The sequence below is a fragment of the Pogona vitticeps genome, chromosome 1, assembly GCF_051106095.1.
Source record: "Pogona vitticeps strain Pit_001003342236 chromosome 1, PviZW2.1, whole genome shotgun sequence".
In the NCBI taxonomy this organism is placed as follows: Eukaryota; Metazoa; Chordata; class Lepidosauria; order Squamata; family Agamidae; genus Pogona; species Pogona vitticeps.
The window spans coordinates 237,357,121-237,376,968 of NC_135783.1; the positions used below are offsets into that span (position 1 = coordinate 237,357,121).

General features: G+C 40.6%; 1 protein-coding gene across 1 annotated transcript in view; it reads left to right on the forward strand.

Moving 5' to 3' along the window:
- The window catches only part of CNTNAP5 (contactin associated protein family member 5), a 491,198-nt gene that overhangs the window by 452,721 nt on the left and 18,629 nt on the right, over positions 1-19,848 (forward strand). Inside the window, exons 21-22 of the mRNA XM_020805439.3 lie at positions 989-1,076; positions 15,115-15,333. Of these exons, the coding sequence (XP_020661098.3) occupies positions 989-1,076; positions 15,115-15,333 (307 nt within the window). The remainder of the gene's footprint in view (positions 1-988; positions 1,077-15,114; positions 15,334-19,848) is intronic.

The window sequence follows — 19,848 nt, forward strand, 5'->3', positions numbered from 1 at the left end:
ACAAATACATAATAATCAAACAAGAACAGCAGTAAAAATAAAAAGGAAAAGTAAGAAAAAATCAAGAGTTGGCTGGAGGGAAGGCCTGAATAAACAGCCATGTTTTTAATTGGGTTTTAAAGGTGCCCAGCGTGGGGGCCACGCGAATCTCCGGAGGGAGATTGTTCCAGAGGCGAGGAGCCACCGCCGAGAAGGCCCGGTTTCGTGTCTTCTCCTTCCGGGCCTCTCTCGGCGTCAGGCTCCTCAGCTTCACCTCCTGACTCGCACGGGTGATCCAGGTAGACCTTGTTGGGAGGAGGCGTTCCTTAAGATAACTATACCTTTACAAGGTTCTCAAGACATACTGGATGTATTAGCTGCCTGTGGAACTTCCAGACAGAAGTGTACTTTGTGCTGCCACTAAACAGTCACATGAATTATTTTTGTAAAATAAATAATAGCATGGTGTAATATGTCATTTGTTGTTGTTCATTTGAGTTTGTATTTACCTAATTTTCAGACCGGCTAAGGACCAGATGATTTTTATTATGTTCTGATATGTAAAACCATAGGATTCAAAGATGATATACTTTCTTTTTCACATGACTGTCACCTGCCAATCTTACTGTCATCTCACATACCTCTCCCAGCAGAGGGCTGACCCTGGATTGGACACATTCAGCCAGAGTTAATCTCTTCTCTTGCTCAATGAAGTTAAAGATGAATCACTGTGATTTCTCTGTTGCGATCAAAACACTTAGAGATACACTCTTTTTTTCTGAGATGGAAGTTTCTTGAAAATCCTGCTTTACAGACATTTTGCCAAGCCGTCTAGCTTTCCCTGTGGAATTAAAGTGCATTTATTTTGCTGGCTGTGGACACGGATTCCCAGCAGGGAGTATTATTTCTGCCCTGACAACAAGGCTCACAGAATATATACATCGGGGTGCTCTCTGCATGCTCTAATGATGCAATTACTTTCATTCACCATCTTCCTCTCCCTTTCCAGATTGACCAGGTTCTCAAAGTCAAGCACAACTTTTCCTCTGAGGTTGACTTCAGAGCCATCAGGTCTCTGACCTTGGGAAAAGTCACAGGTAGGCAACACGAATGAAGTGTTCATTTATAGATGATCACGGAGTATTTATCCATGCTGTGTTTTATTATGGATACATGTGGGCAAGCTTTTATTTTCAGTTTGTTGATGCCGTTTATACTTTTGATGTATATACTGAAAAAGAGATAAATTTAACTCCCCTTGCTAACTGCTGACATGCTGTTTTGTTTGGGCTGATTACAAATGATGTCAGTGACTCAGAGATCATTTCTTCATAGGAAAAGAAATGCAACGACGGAGGGACATATTTGGGGATACGGGTGGTTGAATGTGAAGGGGTAGTTTCGGGAAGGCCTGGATGAGCCTGGGGTTATAGGGTAGATTTCTGTTTATGGAACGTCTCCAAAGTGGATTGGTCCTAGATGTGTGCATGCAGCTTTTGTGAATCTACAAAGGGAGGTTCTACGATATAAATAATTCCTCTCCATGTGGCCTGCAACATTTTTAAAAATGCAAAAATAAAATCCACACTGCACTAATCTTTTTGAGATGAGACGGCATGTTGTTTCTAACTTTAGTACAGACAGTTAACAATTTCAGACACTACATTATATTTGCTACCTTTCCTGTAAAATTCTTTGCTTAAAACTGTTGCAAAGTTTTGAATATCTAGTAAACTTCCTTTTTGCTATGCAGCAGAAGTACAGAGATGCACAGAGGAGAATGAAGCAAAAACAAAAAAAAGTGTGCTGCTTATATACCTCCACATAGCTCTTAAAGCACTCTCTGGGTGGTTTACAGGTTAATTATGCAGGCTACACATTGCCCTCCCCCCAGCGAACTGGGTACTCATTTTACCAGCCTCCGAAGGATAGAAGGCTGAGTCAACCTTGAGCTGGCTAGCGGGGACAGAACCCTGGGCGGTGAGCACAGTTTTGGCTGCAGTACAGCAGTTTGACCACTGAATCACAAGCTACAAGTTCCCCGAAGTCCAGCCCTTTCTCATTAGCTGGCACGTACAGTCTCAATAACTCACTCCAAGACACTTGTAAGAAAAAGAATAAGAAACATTTCTTTATGTACAGTTGCTTGAGACTTGTGCATGCTGCTTTCTTTGGTACAGATATACTTAGCAACTGACTGAACATATCAACAGCAAACAAACAACTGACTCCAACAGATGGAAGAGAGGGAAAGGACACACAGTAGAGAGGCAGGGCTTTCTTTGAATTCAAAGGCTAGAAGGAAGAATTGGTAAGAAAAATCACTCCAGCCCACAAAAGTCCTCCAAGTCAAACAAACCATGGACAGCATGTGAGGTTGCAAATAAAAACTCCAACAAAAATTCCAATTGAACTTTTCAAACTTTTAAACTCCTGAAACTCTCCTTTAAAATGTCAACCACAGCCTTTCCCCAACCTATGTTGAGAGTGCGGTTTCCATTTTTCCCTGCCAGCATGTCTGGGGGAGATGGGAATTCTATTTCCACAGAACTGAAGGATACCGATCTGGTGGGATGCTTATTTAAAATACTGCAGGTTAATGGCAGTGTAGCATCAGACAGGCTCTATCTGTAGCTTAGATTTGATTCACCTTTCTTGTTTAGCCATTGTATAGTCAGAGATTTTTAGATGTTTGCACTGAAGTGTTTAAAGTTGCAACCACGTGTGTTCACAAAGGATTTAATAGGAGCTTTCACATGCTATACATGAGCCTCCTGTCTCATTTTCACAGACGATCTGTCACATAGCGATATGTGGTTCACCAGACAAAGCAGCACAATGGTTAAACTGCAGTATTACAGTCAAACCTCTACTCATCAAGTTGTTGTTTGGATAATTATGTTGTAAACCACCCAGAGAGAGCTTTAGTACTATGGGGTAGTATATACTGTAAGACAACTACACCTGTAATTGCTTTCCTACCTCACTATTGACTGTGCAGGCTATGGACAATGGAAGTTGCAGTCTGACAATATCTGGAAGACCATGTGTTCCCCACTCATGCTTTGTGATTTTGATCTTTGTTGATAGTCATCTTGGGCTTGTTGGAGGAAAGGGTGGACATGCATATTAAAATACTGCTTTTCATTGTACTTTTTAAAAAAGCAGAAGTTTTGTTCAAGCTCCCACAATTTCAAGCTGACACATTCATATCAGCCAAAACAGATCATGCAGGAGAAGTGGTAAAATTAATTACTGTACAGAAGTGGCCAGTCTGATTACATAGGTTCTCACTGCTTCAAATAAGGAGATGAGTATCTAAGCTGAGTGCATCCAAGAGGAGTTATATTTTGAAAAAACCTTCATTATTCTGCTGCACTATGGTGGCCAAGGCTATCCAGTGTGATTTTCAGGTCTGTTAACTTTTGAAAAGAAACCCACTGGTCAGGAGGACTCTACCTGGGCACAAATGATAACTGTGCTAAGCAATCCCCCTCCTTCTGTTTGCTCATGCAGTGATCTCCATGATTCATTGTTCCTTACAGTCACTCACATAGTGGCTAGCAGCCTACTAGTGTTGGCATATGGTTTGCGTAACTTACCCCAGCCAATTGCAAGTAATTGATGAGGTGTTGAAGTGCATCTTGATTGTATAGTTAGGCAAGAACTAGAATCAGGGCACCCCCTGTCACCTTGTCAATTAGCTGCAATTTGTCACAGCAAGTTATACGAGCCCTACAGGAATACCAGCAGAAGTCTAGCAGTCGTATTTAACTGAAATTGACAGACAGATATTGTTCAGGGTTTTAAAGTGTGCAACCACACTTGGATATGTAATCAAGATGTGGATCTCTTTATCTACCTCAGAGTGAAACTACGAAACTGGCCTGGCCTTTTCTCAGAGTTAATTATGTTGCTTTGAGGCAATCTGTTTCTCCCCCGCTGCATTTCTCATCTGGGGATTCTTAAGGGCGGTAAAGGAACTTAAATTAAATTACTGTGCTTTCCATTACATAAAAAGAGATGTTTTTAATGTGCACAGACGGCCGTGCACACATCTTACCTGCAAGGAGACAGTGAAGGGAATAAATAGAAGGGAACTGCATGCAAGCCAGTTCTTAAATTAATAACAGACATTATCAAAGAAGATTGGAAGACAAGTGAGGCATAACATTGGATTCTGTTGCAGAAGACTTAACAAAAAAGAATTGAGGAGAAACCTGCCCATCTATAATATATAATATAAGAATAAGCCAACCTTCTTTTGGGGAATTGTTTTTTCTTGGAGCTGTTTAAATGTGACCTAAACTCTCCAAAATAACAGCTTTGGTAAAATAACAGATTTTAAAATGATAGTGTTCTGGCAGAAGCTGTTTCCTCATTCAAAAGAGCATGGATTGATTTCTGAATCTCTATCATCACTAAATCGCTGTCATCGCTATTTGGTGATTGCCTTTGGTTTGGATCTCACCTCCCTAGTCTCTCATTACATGGATGAACACTGGAGGTACATCTGTGAGGCCAAGTAGGGTTTAACATTTCCTGACTCTTTTTTTATTCCTTTTACTGTTCCTTCTTTACAACTTGTTTTGTGTAATATTGGCCAGAATCCTGTTGCTTAGTGTAGTAATACTGTACAAAGCAATAAGATTTTGACCATTCTGTTCTAATAGTGGGGCAGTCTGGGTCAAACATAATTTGCAACTGGGGTTGCAAAGAAACATATTTCCAAGGAAAATGGGTTGTGGGAGAAGAAACATACTTATTGCAAGGAATATAGATTCTCTTTGATGACTACTGTGACCCTTTTATAATGGGCTTTTCAAACTTCATACCCCTGGCAGTATGTATAAGTACAGTGGTGCCCCGCATAGCGACGATAATCCGTTCCGGAAATGTTTAAGACATAAGAAATTTATTTGTCATTGCACTCACAAGTGGGTGCAACGAAATGAGGTTTAATGCATTCCTATGGGCTTAAAACTCACCGTTATGCGAAAATCCTCCATACGGCCACCATTTTCACTGCCCAGTATACGAGGAATGGGCGCGAAAACACTGCGGGCGGCCATTTTTTCTGGTGGCCATTTTGGAACCGCCGATCAGCTGTTTTTAAAACATCGCTATGCGAAAATCGGTAAGCGAAACAGCTTACTGGTCATCGCAAAGCAATTTTTTTGCCATTAAAAAGATCGCAATGCAATCGCTTTTGCAATCGCAAAAAACAAATCGCTTTGCAGATTCTTCATTAAATGGGGCGCTTGTTAAGCGAGGCACCACTGTATGTATAAGAGAAGATGTTACTTGCACTCCTAGTGTCTGAAGAAATGGATTTTGATCCATAAATGCTCACACTGAAATAAATATGTTGGCTTTTAAAGTGCCACAGTATTTTGCCTTTTTTTCTTTTTACCTCTTAGTTTTGCCAACATTCCAAGTCCTTCTGTACCCATGACCTGAATGTTTCATTTATTTTGCAAAAAATTATCTTGGTTTTTTATCCAGCTATTTGTACTCTGTTGTGGCTCATGCTGTGGAGTGCGGTGGGCAGCTCACCCTAACAAGCTCCATCCCACTCCGGTTGCAAGTCACTTGTCTTTATGGTTTATTATAACACCTAGTTGTTTGATCATTGTCAAAAATGCATGTATTTCATTTAACTTTTTCCAAACCTGACAACTAAGCCTGTTCACAGGTATGACGTGAGTGGCCATTGCCTCTATCTAATGCATTCATAAATGTGAGATTTGTTTCTTTTGGTTGTCCCTTACTTTACGGATACAAAAGAAGGTCTCTTATCTCTAAAGATCTTTTGTACAACCTTACATGAGGCTTTCCTTTAAAAGGATGAATGGCTAAGTGCTTGTTAATGCTCAAAATATTCCATCTTCTTCCTCACATTCTCTTGCTACTGTGTTTGTGGTAGCCACCAAACAGTGGGTTCAAGAAATTGCTTTGTTGTTCTTTAACATTTTTTTCTAGTGCTTCTTCATTTATGACTGTATGAAGAATTAATGCATGCATTTATATCTATTGTTACAGATGTCAAAAGGAAACAGAAATACACTGTTCGCTTTACCCAGAATAACTTTTTATAATGTACCAGCAAAGGCCTTTGGTTCTTGTATGAATTCTAAGATGTCAGGCTAATCCATAGGATCCCATTGGTCTGAAGGCCTCTGTCTTCTTTTCCCAGCTATTGTTTTATCCATTAGTCTGCTCTTCAGAAAAACAATGAGGGAAGGCAGATGAATGTAACACTGTAGATGATGAAGCTAAGCCTATCAATAGATGCTTCCTGAGGGCCTTTGAAAGCCAGTGTGGAAATGGTTAGAGTGTTGTGCTGTCACTTGAGACATCTAGGTACATCCCCCCCATTTTTTCAAGAAACTGGTCCAGTCACTCTCACACAGCCTCACTGGTTTGTTGTGATGATAAAATAGGAAGGAAGACAGCTGTTACATTTATTTATTTATTTATTTATTGGACTTATATACCACCCGCCCCATAGCGCTACAAGCACTCTCCGGGCGGTTTACAATTTAATTATACAGGCTACACATTGCCCCCCCCCCCCCCAGCAAGCTGGGTACTCATTTTACCGGCCTCGGAAGGATGGAAGGCTGAGTCAACCTTGAGCTGGCTACTTGGGATTTGAACCCCAGGTCGTGAGCACAGTTTTAGCTGCAGTACAGCGTTTTAACCACTGCGCCACGAGGCTCATGTTGTCTTGAGTTCACTGGAATAAACATGATTATAAATGTAATCCCACTATAGTGAAGTGGATAGAAGGATGGACTAGGATTCTGGAGAAGAGTGTTTTAATCCCCACTGGGCCCTGGGAACTCATGGGAGGGGTGGGAGTGGAACTGATAAAACCACTTCTTAAATTTCTCAATTACTTTGAAAGCCCTACCAGGGTCACTGTAAGTCAGTTCTACAGAACACATGGACATAAATGTAACAAATGAATATTACACAACTAAACCATATGGATTTAATTGCATCACGGTATACCTCTGGTTCCATCAGATGCAACTGGTGTCCTTGAGATGGCAGAATCATGCAGTAGTGGACCTCTGGACATTAGAATGTGTGTGTGTGTGTGTGTGTGTGTGTGTGTGTGTGTGTGTCTGTGTGTGTGTGTGTGTGTGTGTGTGTGCATGCGCGCGCTCTGGAGTGCAGAGGAGCAGAGCCAACAAGATCCTTTTCCACAGTTGTACTCACCATGAAGTTGGCCTCCTTAAAGGTTTTCTGTGAGGGTGACTGACTAGCCCCTCATGAAATGACCGTGTGGTCTGCATATGACCTGCATTTCTACATGTGTTTGTTAGGAGATGGATCTGCTGATTTGGTTTTCTTACTCATTGTGTGGTGGGGTCCATTTGAAACTGCTGCTGAGAGGTGTAAGGATATAAGTAGTGTTAAACAACTTGAATCCAGGCTATTTGAGGGACCATTACTCTCCATAGCAGCCTCCCCAAGTTTTAAGATAATCAGGGGAGGCCTTTCTCTTGATCCCAGTGGTCTCACAGGCTTGCTTCATGCAGATACAAGAGAAGTTCTTTTCAGTGGCTGCTTCCAGGCTATGAAACTCCCTCCCAGGTGTCATCCTTTTTTTCAGACAGGTTTCTAAATGTAAACTGCTGCTGAGAAAGAAATTTTAAGAACAAGGTTGTCCTTTTCTTTTAAAAAATGTGTTTCAGAATTGTTTTAATAGATTTTATTCAGTAATAATAATAGTTGTGTGTCATCAAGTCAGTTATGATCGACAGTGACCCTTTCCAAAGTTTTCTAGGGAGAGAATAGAGTATACAGAAGTGCTCTACCCTTTCCTTCTTCTGCAGTCACCCTAGTACTGTGCAGCTTGCCCAAGGCCATACAGGCTGGCTCTTTTGGGATGCACACTGGGGAACTGAACTCCCGGCCTCTGATTCCTCAGATACCTAGCTCACTGAGCTATCCAGCCAGCTTTCGTTTAGTGCCTTTTAATTACTGATATATTCAACTTTTCAAAATAGTATGATTTATTTTATTTATAATTGTTTTTAATATTTATATTTTTAAATTATTGGTAAACCACCTTGATTCCCCACAGAAATGGGATGGATGGATGGATGGATGGATGGATGGATGGATGGATGGATGGATGGATGGATGGATGGATGGATGGATGGATAGATAGATAGATAGATAGATAGATAGATAGATAGATAGATAGATAGATAGATAGATAGATAGATAGATAGATAGATAGATAGATAGATAGATAGATAGATAGATAGATAGATAGTGCTCAACAACGATCCTAAATATTAAACTTCAGAATTATCACAGTAATATTAGCCTTCAACATGGTCCAGTACTACATGCATCTCAACTTAAGCTGAGTTACAGGGAGTAGTCAGTTCATATTGAGAGAAAAACATTCTACGCCCATCTCTGGAGACTGCTACTATTTTCAAAGTTACACTTTGCACAGCAACATTACTTAATTGCTGTGTCTCATGTTACACTCCGGAGAATATCTACAGGATCCCTTTAGGGAGGGTTGTCGAAATAGAAGGTTGCAAAGTCTCCACCCTCTTCTTCCATGAGATTCTTTCTTGCAGTTTTATTTTTAGACTCCAGCTTTGCTCTCTCAATTGACTGCAGCTGTCTGCTATCAAAAGAATCTTGTATTCCTTTCTTTGGCATTTACAACTCCCCATTACAGTTACATCAATCAATTCTTTTTTTTTTCTAATACAATTGTGAGCCCTGATTTAAGAAAGAGAAAACAAAATGGGAGTGGTTGGGCTTTGTCACTATCCTTTACAAGTGCTGAGTAGATGGCTTTTGAGTTGGAACAAAAAGTGTCACGTTCCAACAGCTTCATTGCATTGTCTGCTCTCCAGTTTAGAAACATAGTCTTCCAAGATGTTGAGAACTGTGTGGGCAAAATGAGCATTGACATGTGAGAGTGGATATTTGTCAGGAATTCCTTGGCAAATGCTTGTGATCTATTTATACGGGTCCAATTCTTTAACAGTGTGTACCATGGTGGACAGAAGGTATGTCTAGATCATCTTGTCCTAATGGGGGATTTTCATAAGATCAGGAAAAATTTCTTAGTCACTTAACAATGGCAGGAACAAAATGACACTCCCCCATCTATGTCCTAAATATGTTAGGACTAGAGCATCAATATGGATAGAAAGTAATCTGAATCAGTGAGTCATAGGGCCACAGACTGATAAATGAAACTGGATGTTTTACCATTCTAGTGTTTTCTTAATCTACATAGAGATTGGTGCTCTTCAGCTTCCTTCCTACTCATCATGCTTTCAAGTAACTTCCTCTTTCTTCCCCCCCCCCCCGCTTGCTGGAGGCAAGCAGCAGCACATACACCTTCTCTATGCATAATGGCAAGGATAGACACCTGCTCTAGATGCTTTTGTAAATAGATTTAGAAGTCTTTTCCCCTGCACTGTCCATGAATTGATTTGTTAGAACAATGAAGAGAAGGTCTTTGCTTTTGCTTTACTCACCAGGATGGATTTTGAGCACTTTCATTAAAAACTGTTACTTTGGGGGCTACAGTTCCTGGAATTCTTCAGGCAGCATGGCAGTTTCCCATACTGGCTGCTGGATTGTGAGGTTGGTAATTTACAGAAATTTCCAAGCTTGATGAAAGACAACAATATTGGAGGCTTAAGCTTTTCCAAGGGCCAAGAAGTACAGCAATAAAACCGTGATAGGTCATGGCATTGGCCACCTCCTTCTGTGAATGTCACTGATAATACTTACATAAAAAACTGCTGGTCTAGATTCATCTTTAAAGAATGAGAAGGAAGTGGACAACTGTCTGATTTTCTTATCCTTCCCACCATTGTGGAGCAACTTGGACCAGTGTTTTCTAAATGCAAACTCTCTTCCCTCAGATCCCGAAGGACCCAATTTGATGTTTAGTGGCAACGCTCGGAAACAAGTATGCCTGAGGGTGATCTTCTGCCCAGCTCCTGTGCTTTGGTGTAGAAATTCATTGCTAATTACTGTGCTTCTCTCATATCTAATCTGTGACTGAGCCAGGAAGCAATTGCAGTCATCAGTTTGAAAAAGGACAGTCGGAAAGGAAATCTAGTTATTATATTATTAATTTGTATTAGTTGGGCCTACTGAGCCCACTATTAGCTTTGGAGCTTCACTCAGTTATGCTCCGCACTTCCAAATCAGGAGCTACTGAAAGGGCTTCTGTGGGATTTCTTACACTGCTCTGGAGCTTCTACACAGGATTGAAAAACATGAAGTCTGCATGAGGTACAGCAGTCCAGCTTACTCATTGTTCCATCAGGGTGGGCAAAGTGTACCCCACACAGCATGCCAATTTTCTCCTGACCTTCAGCTCCACAAACTGACATAAAAGACTCCTTACTTTCTAGGAACAATGGGCAATTTTGCCACATTTTTCCCAGTAGCAAGTTTGCCTACCTCCTTGTTAGATGAAGCAGAGTTTTTAGACACCATTCAGTCAGTTTTTCATGAAAGATTTGGCACACAAACCACCTTGGTCTTCCAAGTGAAAGCTACTGGGGAGTGTTACCAGCTAGATTCTCCTTGACTTGTCATCACAAAAGTGTTCTGCTCACAGACTGTGGTGGTTTGTTGTTGTTTTTTTTTGGGGGGGGAACTAGCTCTGTGGGTTGGGAAGCACAATAACACAGTGTTTCCACTAGTACCTGCAGAGTCAGTTTCAAATCTCATCTGCATGATAATAAATTTCCCAAATGGAAACTTTGTTTGAGAACTACCTCATAGGGAACCATCAAACAGCCTACAGCCTGGCAACCATAATATTTCCCTCTTCCTTGAGGCTACCAAAATCCTGTGGCTGAGCAACTTTATCCCCAGGAAGCAAGTCTGAGATAGAAATAGAAGCAAATCTGCACCTTGTTAAATTGTCATTAAAGTGTTGGAGCCTGACTGATATCTTATGTGAAAAATTACAGTGGAAAACAGGTGAACCACAATAGCCACAATTAAAATATATATATTCTCAGTTCTGTGTAATGCAGAAACAATTCCAATGCTTTGCAGATACAATTCCTGTCCAAGGCAGATACAATTTCTTTATTCAAGTTCCTGAACTTAGGTAAAATGTGGTTAAGGCTCAGGGTTAGGGTGCAGCTTTGAATAATTTTTCTGGTTGAATAGAGTCTTCCACTCCATCTGAAGGCACCACGCCAGTTCAGGGTGATAGAGTGACTGTGTGGCGCAGAGCAATCTCTTCCAACATCTTGCTGCTACCTCGCTGGGCATGCTCATTGAAACAACTGCCTCACATAGCCTAGTGGCAGAAGTGGTTCCAATAAGAGCAAATGGTGTCCATTGAAACTGATAGAAGTAATATGCTGCTCAGTTCCTTTCAGAAATGTACACACTTGCAAAGTGGTCAAGGAAGTGCCACCAAAATACATAACAAGCTTTAGCCATGGGCAAACCAGTGCACACAGAGACCCACATATCTTTTGACATCTTAACAACTTTACTGTGACTTAAAATTATACAAGGAAACCCAATAAAACTGTAAGTCTTTAAGAGGCCACAAAATGGTTCTTGTGTGTCCATTACGCTTCCATGCGATCTTGCAGTGGTTCAGTCTTTAGTAGGCATGCAGTGTGATTATATAAGGGCAATAAGGTCAGCAAATTTGTGAGTGATTAATAAGAATGGGATGCAGATGATTAATGGTTTCTGGAACCCTGGGGTGCACGGGAAAATGAACCTTAGGATGTGGTATTTTCTTCTCGTTGCTGTTGCCATTCTCTTATAGGGCACCACGCTGCCGGAGGTGCTGAATTTGAATTAATATGTAAAACTTACCCCTCTGGAAACTTATGGTTATTAAACATCCTGAAGTAGGTTATTGCAATAGGAAAGGTCAGTGGCTTTGGAGTCCCTGTGATAATTCCATTATCTTGATCTTAGGGAGCATCTTCTTTCCTGGGGCTGGGCAACCAGCAATTGTAAATATCCACTTGTGCTTGGAAACTGTCTTCCACAGTAACTTCTTCCGATTAGTTGTACTTTTGAAAGTGTTAGCTGTGAAAGCATATCAGGCAAAATCCAAAGAAACAAAACAAGACAAAAACGTGTGGCATCTTAAAAACTATTATATTTTAATGTGAACTTTTGTGAACACATCCACTTTGTCAGAATTATTCTTTATTTGCAATGATTCTGTTCTAAAATGGTGTCTATCAAATCTTCCACAAAGTGTCCTGGTAAACTGAAATGGTTGGAGACAGGTTTCTGTGTATTGTGGTTTCTGATGTCAGATTTGTGGCCATTGACCCATTTTCCTAGAGATTGTCCTGTTTGTCCTATGTAAGTACAGAAGGGCTTTGTTAGCAAAAGATGGCTTTGATGTTGTATATGATATTGTTAGGTCCTGTAATTGTGTTGCTGGATTTGTGGGCAGAGTTGGCATCTGAGTCTGTGCTAAGGTTTAATCCTACTGTCTGTGCTGCTGTTTTGTAGCCCATTGTCTGTTAGTTTTTGCTTGAAGTTGGGGGGAAGTTGTCTGCAGGCAATTATGGGGCTCCTACCAAGAGCTTTGTAGAGTGAGATGTTCTTGTCAAGGATGTGCTGGAGATCACTTAAGATGTCTATGAGTGATCTCACTTGTTGACTGTAAATGACAACTAGCAGTGTTCTGTCATGTTGTCCTCTGGGTCTGTCTTACAGTAAGTCACTTCTAGGTATGTGCCTTCCTTTGTTGATTTTTTCCTTAATCATATGGGGTGGGCCTTGTTTTCTGAGGAATGCATTTTGTAGATCCTATTATGTGGATTGGAACAGATGCGATTGTATCTTAGGTCTTGGCTGTATACAATGGATTTTGTTATATGTTCAGGATGGAAGCTGGAAGAGTGCAGACAGGTATATTGTTCAGTGGTTTTCTGGTACAGTGTGATACAAAGATGCCCATATTGTCATTTCACAGTGTTGTCTATGCAGTGTTGCATAGATTGTTCCAGGGTGAGGTTGATGTTTGGGTGAAAGTTTCTGAAATCCTGGTGGAATTTTTCCAGGGATTTTGTTATATGTTCAGGATGGAAGCTGGAAGAGTGCAGACGGGTATATTGTTCAGTGGTTTTCTGGTACAGTGTGGTACAAAGATGCCCATATTGTCATTTCACAGTGTTGTCTATGCAGTGTTGCATAGATTGTTCCAGGGTGAGGTTGATGTTTGGGTGAAAGTTTCTGAAATCCTGGTGGAATTTTTCCAGGGATTGTTTTCCATGGGTCCAGATCAGGGGAAAAAAAAGGTTATCGATGTATCTCAAATAGAGGAATGCTTTTTTTTGGGGGGGGGGTGTGCAACAGTTAAGAAAGCATTGTACTAGGTCAGCCATGAATATGTTTGCATATTTTAGGGCCAAGCAAATGCCCATTGCAGTTCCGTTGATCTGGAGGTAGGTTTTATTGTCAAAGGTGAAATAGTTGTGTGTGAGTACAAAGTCACAGAGGGTGGTGATAATATGAGCTTCTTCCTTGATGGAGTTTGTGATAGCTTCCCCTTCTTGGACCTAAGGATGCACTCCTCTGCCTGTTCACCTGGTAACAGCCCTCACGGAACACAACTAGATTTACTGATGATCAAACATGCATAGGATGATGCTCTAAAAGAGGTGTAAAATATTGGGCCAGGAACAGGAGATAAGACTAGTATACTGCAGAAACATATAGAAAATAGCCGAAGTGTTGCAGAAGAGTACTTTCATATTGAAAAATGGGCCAGAGCGTTTTTAGCTTTACAGCTTGATTTTTAAAAGGTATCTCTCCTTTGCCTATCATTTCAGGGCAGTGCAGGTTTTCTGTTTTCACTTTCATACTGTCTTAAATAACTGAGATAGCCATAATAACACATGCAGGGCTATAGCTATCAATCAGCATAGAAAAAATGTTGAAGTCATCAGAAGAATCATGCAAAAGCTACAGTTCGTGTAAAAACCCAGTCCTTCAGCTCAGGATCAAAATATGCCAAGGAAAACATAAAGTTTAATAATGCATAATAATGTTTAGCTGCAAAATTAAGAAAATAAGTTCAGAGTGCCCTAATGTAGAGAACTGGCAGTGTTATTCAGATTGCCTATTATGAGTGCTTAAACTCTACCGTCTGCATACTTTTCCAAATTTCACTCTTGAGAGTATAGGAAAATCTGGACCCACCAGATCATCTGAATTTCAGCCACATATTGGCACGATGGCTTCCTTTTCAAATCGAATTTTCCTCCACATTACTTCGTACACCAACCATATTTATACATTCACAAGCAAATGGACATTCTTGCTGACACATGCTAAGCTTTGTAGAACACTTGTCACCTATGGATTATCTGTATGTGTGTTAGCCATTTACCGTACATTTTGCTTTAATCAGACTGCGAAGCTTTGGTGTATTAAATTTTGGAGATATTTTCTTTTTTGTGTGTGAAATGTGGGAGACATACTGTATATGAGAAAACTATGTTGTACCTGTGGGCTCTGTTACAAAGAGCAGAATTCAATTTTAGTTTCAACCATAATGAGCTCATTGAAATAAATGGGGAAGTGCTGTTCAGCACCAAGGTAAGTCCTATTGATTGCAACCAGTCCATTCTAGCTAATGCCAAATGCTGATTTTATTCTAGTGATAGAATCTGGAAAAGTAGCCTTTTCTCTCTTTTTTTAAAGCAAAACACTTTTCAGCCCATTTTGTGTTTGCATTTACCATAGCTCAATAAGGCATGTCATCATTATGCCCTTTTACAGATGAGTATGCAAGAGTGACAGAGGATGGAAGGAAGTATCTTGCCCAGGGATGAAAATGCATCATGCTAGAATTACTGCCTTCAACCCCACCCCCTCTCCCTCCTTCCCTCCCTCCCTCCCTCCCTCTTTTTCCAGAATGTTAGCCACAAATATGCAATTGAATTTATATTTTAAAATGCAGTTGAATGTTTTGGCCATACATAAATATAGGTGGATTTAAGATTCCACTGAAATCATTGTGTCAGATGCTAGCAAGTGAGTGGAAACCATTGTAAATGCTCTTTAATTTATAGAAGAAAATGCCACTTGAACAGCTTCCATTTGTTTTGTGTTTTATAGACACTCAAGGATTAGATCGGGAGGTCTCCAAAGCAAACTCCTTCGGATTCATAGGATGCATGTCATCTGTCCAGTACAACCACATAGCTCCACTAAAATCAGCCTTACGGCACCCCAGTATAGCACCGGTGACAGTTCTGGGTACCTTGTCTGAATCAAACTGCAGATCTTTGGTTGCAGTTGATGTGAATACAGCAACAACAATATACTCATCATCTGGTATGTCTGCTTTTTTTTTAAAAAAAAATCATCTCTCTTCAATAGTTTTGCTTTCTATTCCATACCGTCACCTCTGGAACAGTCTGCCCACAGACATCTGCCTGGCTTCCTCACTGGGTGTTTTTAAGAGTAAACTCAAGACCTGGCTCTTTAGGCAGGCCTTCCCTCCTGTCATTATCTAATTTATTTATTGCCATTTTCAATTCTTTATACCCCACCCAGAGTAGACTTCAGTCTAGATGGGCGGGGTATGAATTAAATAAATAAATAATAGCTGAGCTGTGGCACACAAAAGGAAGCAGTATATCCCCCCCCCCCCCCGGGGGCACCCTGGAGGACCCCAAATCATAGCTAGATTGTTACTAACTCAAGTTGTTCAGTTATGCCAGTGGATCCATGCAGGATAGCCATACACCACTGTAACAGAATGGTTGCAGTAAGGAAAGTGTCAATGTGTTGGGTTTTTTTTTTTTTTAATGCTAGAATGCCCAGTCTTTTTGTGAATGCAGCTTTGCAAACTCATTTTGCCAGAGCCGAGATGTAAGAGGTTGTTATTAAGAAAACATGGAAGCTAACAGTCTCAGTTTTTGTCTGCTTTTAAAAAGTGTACCTCTTCTCCTTAAGAAACACACAAATATGTCTGACAGAACAAAAACAAAAAAAATTTTAAAAAGGCAAAAATGTTGTGCTACTTTAAAGACTTACTGCTATATTTCAATGTGTGCTTTCATTGACAAGTCCAATTCTTCAGTTTTTGCCTGACGTGCTAGGACAGACTAACATGGCTACCTATTCTAAAACTACAGATAATCATATTACTGCAGCAGCAAATGCAGGCATCAGTGCTTTTAGGCTATCAGCAGCCCTTACACCAGTGACCTACTTCTCCTTACTATTTGTATGCTCACAGCCCTTAACTGTTAAAACATCTCCATGTCATTACTAGCTCTTCTTAAAGCATCTTTTGAGTATTCCCACAGCACATATCTAACCTCATATCTCATACCAGTAATGTCCAGTGCAGGATTTAATTAAAAATAATAATTTAAAAACCTAATAATTAAAAAATGCTAATGGCAAGAAGTGATTACTCATCAATAAACTGAAAAATGAAGGCGGACTAATGTTCATGTTTGAAAAAACTCAGTACAGAATAGGAGGACTACTAGGAACACTAGGACTGGGAATGAATAGGGGCAGAGAATGATTTAGTTAACCCATCATTCTATATTAGTTGCACCTAAAAATCATACTGAAACAGTAATCAAAACTTAATGAAACAATGGTCAAAAGCACTGTAACGGGAATATATTTTTTAAAAAACAGAGGAAATAATACACAAAGTGGGATAAAATCAGCCATTGATGCAAGCTAATAAAAATCACCAACTGAAAGTTGCCTAACCTTCTTAGGTGGAATGTTTTGCCTGCCCAGAAAAAGCAAAGGGACAGCAAGTGAGGTGAGACTCCTTAGGCAAGAGATAGAAAAAGGCTTCTTTGAGGCTCAAACTTGCTGATACAGTTGCTGTAGTATTAGAAGCTGATGATATGAGAAAAGTCTGCTCACTCTAGGAAAAGCTTGCCTCCCACTGGAGGTGGCAAATCAATTTACTTTTGTTTTGTGATTGATCATCTGGAGATAAAAAAGGGCTTTATTTGCAAGTCTGATTGCTCAGACCACTCTTTGTGGCCTTCATAGATCCTACAAAGGCCTTTGATTTGGTTATCACGATGGCCTTTTAAAAATACTTCCCATGAATGGATGTCCACCTCGACTCCTTAACATCATCAGGTCCATTCATGAGGAAATGAAGGGCATTGTAGATTTTGATGGCTCAACATCAGATCCCTTTGACATCCGAAGCGGAGTGAAACAGGGCTGTGTCCTCATGCTGAGCCTGTTTGGGATCTTTTTTGCTGTCATGTTGAAGCACGCTTTTGGAACTGCAACAGAAGGTGTCTACCTCTGGACTAGATCAGATAGAAAGCTCTTTAATCTCTCTAGATAGAGAATTGAAGACCAAAGTCCAGCTGAAATGCATGCAGGACTTTCTCTTTGTTGATGATACAGCTGTTGTTGCCCATTGTGCTGAAGACCTCCAACAACTCATGAATCATTTTAGCAAAGCCTGCCAAGACTTTGGATTAACAATCAACCTGAAGAAAACACAACTCATGGGTCAGGACATGGACTCACATCCTTCTGTTACCATTTCCACACAAAAAATGGAGGTTGTTCATGAATTCGTGTACCTTGGCTCAACGATCTCTGACACACTCTCTCTAGATGTCAAGCTGGATAAACACACTGGCAAAGCAGTTACCATGTTCTCTAGACTCACAAAGAGAGTATGGCTTAATAAGAAGCTGACGGCGTACACCAAGATCCAGGTCTATAGAGCCTGTGTCCTGAGCACACTCCTGTACTGCAGTGAGTCCTGGACCCTTTGTTCATGGCAGGAGAGGAAGCTGAACACGTTCCATATGCATTGTCTCCAATGCATTTTTGGTATCACATGGCAGGACAAATTTTCAAATACAGTAGTCCTGGAACGAGCTGGAATTTTTAGCATGTATACATTACTGAAACAGCGACGCCTACGTTGGCTCAGGCATGTCGTGAGAATGGCTGATGGTCGGATTCCAAAAGATCTCCTGTATGGAGAATTAGTGCAGGGAAATCCCCTCAGAGGGAGACCACAGCTGTGATACAAGAATATCTTCAAACGGGATCTGAACACCTTAGGAATGGACCTCAACAGATGGGAAACTTTGACATCCGAGCATTCAGCCTGGAGGCAGGCGGTGCATCATGGCCTCTCCCATGTTGAAGAGACACTTGTTCAGCAGGCTGAGGCAAAGAGGCAGTCCTGAACCCAGCAAAATCAGGGAGCTGGACAGGGGACAGATCGTATTTGTCTTTAGTGTGGAAGGGATTGTCACTCTCGAATTGGCCTTCTCAGCCATACTAGATGCTCTTCCAAGTCCTCTATTCAGAGCACGTTACCATAGTCTCTCGAGACTGAAGGATGCCTAATCTAATCTAATGATTGCTCAGGCTTTGGAGGAGTTGTATGCTCAGAAGGAAAACTTTGTACAGTAGGAAATATCATGTATCTCTTAATGTGTGATTTGACCCTGAATAGAATTGGATGTACAGAAATAGGCCACATTTGGGGAATGGAACCATAGATCTGAGCACATGCAGCATTAAAGAAGCCACTTTGGCCAACCCCTGCCATATCTGAAGGGCAAATAACATAGAAACTACTTTCTAAAATACACTATTTCAACTCATTTCTCCCATTGAGTAAGACACAGGCCTCTTCATTTTTTCAAGTATATGTACATTTAATCCTGCCCATTTTTCAAACGCATATGTGCTTTTGTTCACTATTTTTTTTTCACCAAAACACACCAGTGGTATGGGAGCAGTATGGATGCCTGAAGCAAGATCTGCCATGGCCTGTCTTGGGAGACGTTAATTATAGGCTCACATTCTCTAGAGATTTCTTCAGTAGTCAGTATGGGTACCCAACCTCCCCCACTCTCCTCTTGTACTCACCTGCTCATAGGCCATATTTCCATACCTAATGATTGACATCTTGCTAGAAACACATAATATGCTTATTCTTGTCTCAGTATAACTCAGTTTGTTCCCTGCATTCTCACCATCAGTTGCATTGACTAATACTCTATTTAATCACAGCAGAGCAAGTGTGTAGGCTGGTAAAAACCTTTGAGTTTGTCTGCCTCTGCATTTTGTTCTGTGCTTGCCTGTTATCACCTCCTGTTTTCAAGAGAGTCATATTACTTGCCCAGGTTGATCCTAGCAGTTCACTTCTTACCTGAAATCATTAAATAGCCCCATGGGCATCTTAAGTGTTTGGTATGTTGGAAAGAAGAACATATTGTGAAGTTAGTGTTGCTATTTCCAAAGATAGGAAACATACAAAGACTGCTATACTCCTTTGGAAGTATGTCGGCAAATTTCTATTCCTGGGAGTTAATTAGTTGAAGTAAGCTGCATGTGGAAGAATTTCCCTGAGCAACTAAAAGGGAAAAAGGGACACCAAAACAATGGCTGAAATCCAGCAGTAAGTCACAACTAGACTAGGTCCATTGAATCAGTTCAATATACAGAGGAGCTGACTCACAAAATCCTCACTAATTCAGTAGGTCTACTCTAGTTCCAAACTCCTTCTGGATTTCAGCCAATCTCTTATAAAAGCTTTATCAGGAAATGAATATCATGTTCAGCTGTATAGTCCAGAAATGCTGATGATTTTTCTGTCCTGCATAGTGAAAGAATTTGTGTTTTTTAGTTTCTTTTGTTCCAACACTGCCTGATCCCTCTTTGATTGCCTCATGCATGCTATGTAAAAGACAAGACTTGCAGGTGGTACCCTGCAAAGTGAATATGGTTTATTTATTATTTCAACATATATAGTGCCCCACAGTGTAACACACTCTCTGTGGGAAATGAGTTCCGATCACTCACTTGTGGTAAATGAGT